This window comes from Juglans regia, chromosome 14 (genome assembly GCF_001411555.2).
Source record: "Juglans regia cultivar Chandler chromosome 14, Walnut 2.0, whole genome shotgun sequence".
Taxonomy (NCBI): Eukaryota; Viridiplantae; Streptophyta; class Magnoliopsida; order Fagales; family Juglandaceae; genus Juglans; species Juglans regia.
This window is the reverse complement of record NC_049914.1, coordinates 5,862,118-5,872,315: the sequence shown is the minus strand read 5'-3', so window position 1 is coordinate 5,872,315 and position 10,198 is coordinate 5,862,118. Positions and strand designations below refer to the sequence as shown.

General features: G+C 36.1%; 2 protein-coding genes and 2 non-coding genes across 4 annotated transcripts; all 4 read right to left on the bottom strand.

Annotated features, from left to right (window-relative positions):
• LOC118344597 lies at positions 1 to 90 on the bottom strand. The gene has a single exon (XR_004798377.1). It is a non-coding gene; the product is annotated as a small nucleolar RNA snoR114 (small nucleolar RNA).
• A 4-nt stretch (positions 91 to 94) lies between these two features.
• On the bottom strand, positions 95 to 165 carry TRNAG-GCC. The gene has a single exon. It is a non-coding gene; the product is annotated as a tRNA-Gly (tRNA).
• A 3,982-nt stretch (positions 166 to 4,147) lies between these two features.
• LOC108996965 (40S ribosomal protein S26-3-like) lies at positions 4,148 to 6,388 on the bottom strand. Its single transcript, XM_018973026.2, has 5 exons — positions 6,289 to 6,388; positions 6,111 to 6,203; positions 5,900 to 5,984; positions 5,638 to 5,768; positions 4,148 to 4,456 (listed from the first exon to the last, which is right to left on the bottom strand). The coding sequence occupies exons 1-5, from the start codon at positions 6,289 to 6,291 to the stop codon at positions 4,382 to 4,384; spliced, it is 387 nt and encodes a 128-aa protein (XP_018828571.1). The 5' UTR covers positions 6,292 to 6,388; the 3' UTR covers positions 4,148 to 4,381.
• A 1,004-nt stretch (positions 6,389 to 7,392) lies between these two features.
• On the bottom strand, positions 7,393 to 10,198 carry LOC108996963 (superoxide dismutase [Mn], mitochondrial-like). Its single transcript, XM_018973025.2, has 6 exons — positions 9,792 to 10,198; positions 9,562 to 9,608; positions 9,333 to 9,458; positions 9,174 to 9,230; positions 8,636 to 8,713; positions 7,393 to 7,538 (listed from the first exon to the last, which is right to left on the bottom strand). The coding sequence occupies exons 1-6, from the start codon at positions 10,096 to 10,098 to the stop codon at positions 7,446 to 7,448; spliced, it is 708 nt and encodes a 235-aa protein (XP_018828570.1). The 5' UTR covers positions 10,099 to 10,198; the 3' UTR covers positions 7,393 to 7,445.

Genomic DNA, 10,198 nt, shown 5'->3' with positions numbered 1-10,198 from the left:
GAGCTCAGATGCGCTGTATTTCGTCCGAAGAATCAGACGGTGGTGATGGACCCTACCATCACAATCAGGCGCAGGGATTCTTCACCGCTCGATATGCACCAGCCGGGAATCGAACCCGGGTCTGTACCGTGGCAGGGTACTATTCTACCACTAGACCACTGGTGCTTGTTGGTATCATCTTCACTTACAATTTATTTAACCAATTAACTTTTTGCACGTTGCATTATTAAATTCAGAATAAGAATATAATAGACACTTGTCTGTCTTTCAATCCCTAAAACACAAGAAGTTTCATTTAATTCTCAAAATTTGAAAAAAAAAGTAAGAGAGAAACTTCTCAAGGACTTTATAAGCCGCATAAATAGTTAATTCTATAAATAATACAGTTTTACGATGTACAAGTCTTGACTGTACGGCATTTGTACATTCACAACTGCAAATATTATTTCTCTTATCTTTAATGCATTTTAGTATATGCAGCACTTATTATGGTCAAACAAATTTGACTAGTTAACAGTTTCATCGTATGTAGATAAGAATGGATCTTTTTTTACTTTGAAAAATGAGGAATTATAAGAGTAATCTTCTTAGCTTCAAAGATCACATTGAAATTTCATCTATTTTCCAAGGACCCAAATAAAGTATTCACCTTTAAAATATTATTAACGTAGCCATTTCTGGACATCTTATATTATTATATTTCCCCTCAAAATTTGAAGTTAGCCACCACTCTATAACTTTAGATTTGAAGTGATACCAGCGTTTTGAATGTGTTACACGACATTGACCATTAATTATTCATGGTTTCATTTTTATACAAGTTAGCCACATCCTCTGAACTTATCTCAAACTAATCATTGATGGGACTCATTATTTTTTCAACTCTATAAAAAAATTAAACTCAGCTCAACCTATTTCATACATCTCAATCTAAAAAAGTTAAACTCATCTCAACAGGACCTATAAAATATTATTATTCACAACTCATCTCATCGTCCAAACATAATCTTATTCGAAATATTCTTGAAAGTGCAGGATGGAAAAGACTGTACTTGTCGAAAGGTGGTCGGTTGACTCTCATCAAGAGTACCCTTTCTAACCTTCATACATACTTCTTATCCTTGTTTCAATTGCCTGTAAGGGTGGCGGCTCGGATTGATAAACTGTATCGTGATTTCTTATGGAGTGGGATAGGGGATGAATTCAAATTTCACCTGGTTAGTTGGGATAAGGTGTGTAGACCAATCTCATCAGGTGGTTTGGGTATAAAAAATCTAAGAACATTCAATCGGGCTCTACTTGGAAAGTGGCTATGGAGGTATAACACGGAGACAGAAGCCTTATGGAAACTGGTAATTGATTGTAAATATGGAAGTCTATGGGGGGGTTGGTGCACTGAAGAGGTAAATGGGGCCAGTGGTGTTGGAGTTTGGAAACATATTAGGCGTGGATGGGGGGATTTTAGTAGTCATGTTAAATTGGTGTTGGGGAGGGGTTCTTGTATTAAGTTCTGGAGGGACACCTGGTGTGGGAATGAGGCTCTAAAGGATGCATTTCCAGCAGTTTTCCGAGTGGCACGCAACCAGGAAGCTTCAGTTGAGGATCTTATGTTTCTATCAGGAGACCAAGTGCAGTGGAACATCACGTTTAGTAGAGCGGCACAAGACTGGGAAGTGGACATCTTTGAGGCTTTTTTCAGCCTGGTTTATTCTGTGAAGCCAAACAAACAACAAGCTGATAGGTTGTGGTGGACTCCTGCGGGTAAGGGCATCTTCTCAGTTCGTTCATATTATAAGTCCCTTTCCCGAGCCGTAAATAATTCATTCCCATGGAGGAGGCTTTGGCGAAATAAGGCGCCCCCGAAAGCGATCTTCTTTACATGGACAGCAGCGTTGGGGAAGATTCTGACTACCGACAATCTGAGGAAATGCCGGATAGTTATACTAGACTGGTGTTGCATGTGCAAGAGATCTGGTGAGTCAGTGGAACACCTCTTGCTACACTGCGAGACAACTAGAGCCTTATGGGTGGAAGTCTTTAGTCGGATAGAGTTATCTTTTGTTATGCCGGCCACTGTGGTAGATCTACTAGCCAGTTGGACACTTCCAAGAGGAGCTCAACAAATCAAGGAGGTGTGGAAAATGATCCCAATCTGTATTATGTGGTGTATCTGGCAAGAACGCAATGATCGGACATTCGAAAACAAGGAGCGGTCTTTGGAGGAACTTAGAGCTCTATTTTTCCGTACTTTATGTCTATGGGCCATTGCTTTAGATTTTAATGGCCTGAATTTTCATGACTTTCTAGTTTCCCTTATGTCGACCTAGATAGGTCTTATCTCTTGTATATCACTTGTGTACTTGGGTTATTGCCTATCTCTATTTATATAATATCGATTACTTATCAAAAAAAAAATATTCTTGAAAGTGCTTCCATTCACAAGGTACACACACCTTCAACCTTATGAACATGACAAAAAGTGGGTTGCAATTAAAGTTTAGAAATTTAAAATTTAAACCGTCTCAAGAGTGTATGATACATACTAATAAAATGTATCTGCTGCAAATTTAGAGTAATAAGTTAGTCATTTCTTCTTCTTTTTTGTTTTGTTATATTATCAATGGATATGGGGTTCACAAAAGTCAGATTGCTTCTCTGACTTCTTAACAAAAGACATACATACCATCAGAGCAATCATCAGAGACGTATCAAAGTTTGATAAGTTAACCTATCTTTCAACTGTTTGCTTGCACCATATCTGTAGACCTTAAAATTTGTAACTTGACCTCTATATCCCCCTCCTTGTCTGCATTATAAAACCTTAGCAGCCATTTTCCAGTATACTTTTAGTTAAACTTACGTGTCAACCTTTTCGATTACCAGAAGAAAAGGCAAACCATACCCTAGAACATTCCTATTCTCCTCAAGGACAGATAAATAATTGCCGTTTTGAATAATTTTAAGTGACCATGGAAGCAACCCAAATGGCTGGCTTAGAGTACTAACATTAGTTTTATTAAATTCATCTTTAAAATTTAATAAAAAGTATATATTTTTTATAAATTTAAAACTTCTCTATCCATAATTTCACATTAGATTAATCATTAAATTCATCAAAATATAATATAATATATTATTTTTTTAATAATATTATTATTTATTTTTTTTTCATATTTTACAATTATACTAATACATTAATAATTTAATTTAATACTTAAATTATTGTTTCCCAACTAATTTTTTTTTCTCAACCTAATTATCCAACAAACACATTTCACAAACTAATTTTCAAATCTAAACTATTAGTCTACTGTATTTTGTAATAAAATAATAGAATAAACTTATGAATAGTGAGACTTTAAATATGAAGATGCAACTAAATTTCATGTAACTTAAACAAAGCTTGAAATTTCAGCTTTACCGAATCCAATGCCAACGGTTCCACTTCCAGTTCATTCAAATTTTAGATTTTTCTTCATTTTACCGAAGCCGCTGCCAATGCTCTTAAGACCATCCGTTGTACATCAAGAAATAGCTATAAGTAAGGAAGGACATGGCACCACTAGCAATAATAACGAAGTTTATAGTCAAAATCTGGCTTCAAAACGCAGTATGCCTAAGGTAGCTACTGCCATGGTTACAATTTCTGGCTTCATCGCTCAAATTTGATCTCTGTTCAGCCCATATACAGAGTAACTTTTGCCTTCATGCGTGTGTTCATAAGAACAGGGGGAGCGCGAATATTAGTACCCACAACCATCTAACCGGCCTGTTAGGTACATCAGTTATCATATTCGTCAGGTAGGCGTATCTGTGATCTAGTTCACCAATTAGAACGGTCAGGCAAATCCCACCTTCGTCAAAGAAGGAAAAATAAAGTATAAACACCTCAAAAAAAAGAGTAATGCTATATACACTCTCATTCTATTTTGACCATACTTATCGTCCTATTTTGACCATACTAAATAATATGTGACACATTTATCACCATTAAATGATAAAGAAGCATACAATACATGATCATTTAATAGTGATAAATGTTTCACATCTTACTTAATCGAATGAAAAGTGAGATGGCAATATAACGTATATAATTTTCCTATTTTCAGTAGCAACCTATCATCATGGTTGAAAAGTTAATATCTAATGGGCGTTCAGAAAATATTTTACTTAATATGCTCTTTAAAAAGTTCAAAGTTCTGCATCAGCTGTCATAACTCGGTTTTTCCGAACATGTAACGGAATCTAACCCACATAATAATCAAATAGGAGTCGCAATCAAGGTCAAAAATACATTTATAGGTAATATGCAAAAACATGAGCAGCAGTTGATACTGAAAATATCAAAGCGATAGAGTGATAAAGCATGCTGTAATGATCCTCAAGAACGAGCAGCAACTGGTGCACCAGCAGGGCGCGGTCCTTGACCAGGTGCACCTGGCCTTTGTTGATCCTCCTGAAACAACAACAAAGCAGTACAGTAAGAAAAAGGCACCAAGAGAGTATGGAGACAGGACACAAAATTCGATCAAAACAAGCCATTGCTGAGATATAAAATACATCACATATAGAAAGCTCATGAAAAACAACAGAAATGCATCAGTAAGATGCATAAATTCCACATGAAAGCAAAAGAGGAAGTCAACTATTAGACTGCTAGTATGAGAAAAAATGGTTGCCACCATCTTCAGTAAACATGGAGTCAATGTTTAGTGGCCAGAAGATATTGAGGGAAAAATTATAGTTTATTTTGCATACCATCAGATATTAAATTGTTTTGGATTTCTTTTTCTCTTTCCACCATTTCTCGTCCACTTACCAGTGCTTTAAACAGAAAATGTTCCACTCTGTACACTGCTAGTCTCTAATAATCAATTCCAATCAAAATTAATACAAGAACTCCAGAGTATTGATTGTAGTCAGCCATTGGCAGTAGAATCACTTAAATGCAAACCACCCAGACTCAACTTCAACTTTCATTCATTGTAACAGGGAAGGCAAAATACACAGAATCAATCTAAAACAAGTTCTCATATAAACATAGGACAGGTTTTTATATCATAAAGTTTAATGTAACTTCAAACTTGCATTCGATACATGTTTTGGGTCAAAAACTAGTAAAATTAAGCTTGTAGAAGCCTTGAATAAATTGAAATGGCAACTGCAATATGCACTCCACATGCAGGACACGCAACGCACAAGTGTAGGCCCATGTGAATTGTGATGATACGGTGGCTATCAGCACAAAAATGCAGAGCACCAAGAAAGATCTAACTACTCTTATGACTTATCCCTCCAAGTCCAATGGGATATTTTGAATATAATAGTACGATAGAATGAATATACTCAATATAGCCAACAAATTCGCAAGGCCTGAGTGAAATGTTCTTCCAGTGAAGTGACAGTCACGTACAAAAGGCTGCATCTAACAAATCTATAATCTTGGGGTCGGCAGAAATACAAATGTATCAACTAGAGGTTTACTGTCAAATATATAGATTCAACTGGGACAAAATTAGGCCATGAAGAACAACAGCCCTGTCTTCTTTCAAAACACAATATTCAGAGACCAATGTAGAAAATGATCTCTCTCTTTAATACCATCAACCCATCAATTACATTAAAAGAAAGGCATACCCGGCGTCTAAAGCGTTGTGGGGGTTCACGCTTCCTTCGGTTAGTACGAGATCGAACCCTTACAACATGAGCATGGATTGCGCATGAAACACAGTAATGCATCTTCACGTACAGCTTTGGAAGTGTGTATCCTTAAAATAGCAATGCACCGACAAATCAAAACATCACAAGAAGTTCATAACCATCAAATTGAATCACTAACAACAGAGGAAAAAACAATTAAGAAAAATTGACCAAAAGAGTGAGAAAATCATTTTTGTACCATCGAAAACACAAGCTTCTTGGACATCCCTAACAGCAGCTTGCTCAACGATGTTCCTCACCAGAAATCTCTTAATAGCTTTGTCCTTTTTACACAACACCCATATACAATATCAATATTAACAAACACGCCAAAATACTTGCACTTTAAATGAATTTAAAAATCCTAAAAATTTTCTCAGCAACAAAACAAAGCAAACAAAAAAGCATACTTTAGGGCAGCATTTGCCGCAGTTGGAGCAGCGGATGAACTTGACGTGGCCACGGCCGTGCTTGTTGCGTCCACCATTCCTGCGCTTGAAAGTCTGCGCAAACGCACGCAATTAAACAACAGCTCGCGGAAATAAATCCAGTAGTGACGCTCAAAACGTGAGGCTTTGGATATCTTACCATGGTGATTGGGGATATGAAAACTTAACCCCAAAACCCTAGATCAGCGCGCCTCCGTCCTCTGACTTCGATGTTCTAGAGCTTTTGTATTGATATATCTGGAGAAATCGCAGAATGAAGAGTATATATACTTGATTGATTAGGGTTTCATTGTTTTGCGGTTAAAGTGGATCGAATCGGGTCTACAGCAATGCCAAAGACCCGTTTAGTTTTTTTTTTGTTTTTTAAACAAAAATGAGAGTGATACAAAGAATACTATATCACAATTATATTACAATTATGTAACAAAATAATATTAAAAAAAAACTAAATTAAATAAATAAATTTTAAAAAACTAATATTTTATTAATCAAGTGCGTAAAATTTATTGTTAACGGGTCGTTACTTTATCATTCCTTAATACTATGGACATTTTTTATTAAAAGATATAAATGATTCATGACTGATGAAAAATGATGTTAAAAAAAGTAATAAATGGTTAGTCATTGATGAAAAATATCAAATCATATAATAGAAACATATAGTATAACTTGGAAATTAAAAATTATTATATTGAGATAATAAAAACAATAATCTCTATTTATTTACGCCTTCATTAAACTGTTATTAAATTGTGAAATCTTCGCCTCTGTGGCCTGATTGGCACAATCCCAACTTTTAAAATAGAGTAATTGACAAAATAATGTTAGATACAAGTCTCAAAATAGAGGTATGAAGTTCGATACCCCCTCCCCCAAATAAAAAATAAATAAATGGTGAAATCTTCATTTCCTGTCTTTTTTTTTTTTTTAATCACAATTTTCTTCGAATTGGAAAATTTACAAACCCCAACAAAAAATATTATTTCACTTATGAACCTATCATCGAATATCACATTATGGATGATGAGATGATGATGAAAAAATAGATGATGAATAGATTTGCTCTATTTTACCAAATTATGACACTTGAGACCTGCGTTAAACAAATGCCAAAGTTTTCAATAGCTCCATTTAAATCTGTAAATAGCTTGAGGAATTCTGAGAAAAGTTGTCAGAATTAGGATTCAGAATATGGCATGGAAAAAGAAAATATTATTATAGGCTTTATATCTGATACATGGGAAGATAACCAAAAGGCTGTTTTTTTATTTTTTCACACAGTACAAGCTTATCGTCTCAAGGACAGTTTTTCTCATAAACTTCACTCGCATATTTCCAGTTAATAACCTTCCATATGTTCTTCACATAATTGGCTTTCACATTATGGTACTGCATGAATGAAGAAAATAATCTCACTTGTGAGTTACAATGAGGCCAATAATTCCTATTTTAAGTTGACAAATACTTTATCTAACAAAAAATGTATATAAAAATAAAATTACAATGCCACATCATATTGTAAAGCTCGTTTTATTATAATATAAATTCGATGTCTTAGATCAAACTATATCAGTTTATAAATTTATCTTATAAAGACTCATATTTAGCACTTCTCTCTTAATTTATAACCGCTAAACAAAATCATGTGAACAACATGCAGATCATTCTATATTTGCGAATGCCCGAATGGGATGACCAAGGTGGAGAATCCATGATATAACATTAAATAATTACAAACCTATTTGTTATCTTTTACTTATCTGCCAATCATTTTATGCTACTTTAGATGATAATGAAAATATTATAGTGAAAAAGATAAAAAAAAATGGTTAAAAAAAGAAGAAGAAGAAGACGAGTAGCACTTTTCCAAGCTGAAAATACATGCAAAACAGGGCAGATCTCTAATAAATCTAACAAATTCATATGCAGGATGTGTGCCAATAGTAGGATGTTTGTCAAAAGAAATAATCTTCGGATCAGCCACTGTTTGGCAGCAGCCGGAGCACACTTGACGTGTGAGGTTTTTTTTTGTTCCTTCTCTTTCCTTTAACAAAACTTGAGGAGAGAGAGGTTGGAGAGAGAGGACAAGAAGAGCTTGAGGAGAGAGAGAGAGAGAGAGAGAGGCCGAGGAGAGCTTTAGGAAGGAGAGAGAGAGAGGTCAGACAAAGAGATTGAGGGAATAGAGAGGTTGAAAGTGATGGCTGAATGTGACATAAAGTTGAGAAAAACAAAAAGGTGTGGGGTGTGTGGTAAAATAGTGACTGATGTATAGCAGGACTTTTATCAAAATAGGTTAGACAACATGAACACTACTTCATTTCTCATCCAAATTATTAACGCACACTTCCAATGGGTAGAATTTGCAACCATCTAAAAACTTTCATAAGGGTTTATCTAATTGGATGCTTGGAAATTATGTGACATATGAAACAGCCAAATTCAAGCTATCAGTAGCATTGAAATAATACCAAAACCAGCAAATTCACCTGCAGATAGTATGCATGCTCCCAAACATCTATTCCAATCAACGGAACCAAAGCTGATCCTTTAGTTACAAGTGGATCCTGTAAATTTTTTTGTCAGCAAACATAATTCCAATGGGGATCTTGTCATTCCAACGAGGATCTTGTCAATATTAGCCATTTCAACCATCTATCCAATGATTTGTTTAGCAATCGAAAAAGTAACATTGGAAAAGAAATGATCTTTCTTATATTTTCATCCACCTATCTAATGGATTGCCTCCCACCTAAAAGATCTGGGTATTCACTGTTGAACTACTGTTTTTTTTTTTTTTTGAGCCACCACTGACCAACTACTAATTTAAAAGTAACTTCACACTACTGAAAATTTGCATAAAATTAAGACTGCAAGCAGCATCAACCAGTCCTGCATATAACATGTTTAACCTTGGAACATAAACGAACACTGTTAAAATAAACTTAAAGACTTAACAAAACCAGAAGGCTGAATGGTCTTAATTAATTACTCAAACAGCAAAGCTCTGATGATGAGCATATATACCTGGTTTGCAGTGGTTTCAACTGAGAGCTTCTTCTGCTCCTTATCCAGAGCAAGCCACTGTTCAGAGTTCAATTGGTTGAGTTAGATATCCATCCAATTCAAACAGAATTTATCTGATGGAACTCACAAAACAGCTCAAAAAAGGTTCCGAAAACTTACAATCCATCCGGAGCCTTGCAGAGCAGCACCTCTTGCATTGACTTTCTGAATCAATGCGTCAAGAGAACCATACTGGGTGTCAATGGCAGAGCCTAGGGAAGGCTTTGGGGGCTCACCACCCAGTTCCTGTCATTACATTCTCGGAATGTGATCAAAGCCCCACAAAATTACATGAATGAAACCTTGATCAACATCTTGAAAAAGAAACAAAAGCAAATAGTATACATACTTTAATGGGCGAGAGATTCTTCCAGAAAATAGAGTGATTTATATGACCTTTTGCACAGGGAAGTAGTAGTTAATGGCTAAACACAGCATCTAATAACCGTGATAACCACAAAGAAGAAGGATTACTAATCAAGTGTATGAAATCAAACTTTTTGAGTTCATTTTTACCAATGCAGAGGAACTACATGCATGTGTGTGTGAGAGAGAGAGAGAGAGAGAGAGAGAAGAAACCTCCGCCGTTGAACTTGATGGAGCTCTGCAGCCGGACGATGGTGGGGGAATCAGCCACGGAGAGGGCATGTTCAAGCTGGAGGAGGGCCTGGTTGTAGTTAGTGACGTAGGACTGGTGGTGGTGCTGGTGGTGGAGCTTCATGATCTCCGCCATGATCACCGGCTCCAGAGCCCCGTAGTCGTAGGGAAGGTCTGGTAGCGAGAACTCCGGTAGCGAGAACCCCGTACTCGACAACCCACGAACAAAGCCATGCTTATGCACAAGTTTCAATCCTATGGCTTTTCTGCTCACACTTCGTAGAGCCATCCACAAACCTCTCTCTCTCTCTCTCTCACTCTCTCACCATCATGTAAGCAATATATGAAGGAGTGACCGAGCCACTAGTCAGTGAGTGAGTCACAGTCTC

Bases quoted from the DNA above. Each gene is read 5' to 3' on its own strand.
- LOC108996965 (XM_018973026.2), bottom strand. The intron at 5,985-6,110 runs GTATGCTTTTTT...TTGTGTAAAAAG, and splicing joins GCGGCAAATGCTGCCCTAAA to GACAAAGCTATTAAGAGATT. The intron at 4,457-5,637 runs GTATGCCTTTCT...TTGTTGTTTCAG, and splicing joins CACAACGCTTTAGACGCCGG to GAGGATCAACAAAGGCCAGG.
- LOC108996963 (XM_018973025.2), bottom strand. From the start codon at position 10,098: ATGGCTCTACGAAGTGTGAGCAGAAAAGCCATAGGATTGAAACTTGTG. The intron at 9,609-9,791 runs GTTTCTTCTCTC...CCTGTGCAAAAG, and splicing joins CATCAAGTTCAACGGCGGAG to GTCATATAAATCACTCTATT. The intron at 9,231-9,332 runs GTAAGTTTTCGG...AACTCTGAACAG, and splicing joins TGCAAGGCTCCGGATGGATT to TGGCTTGCTCTGGATAAGGA.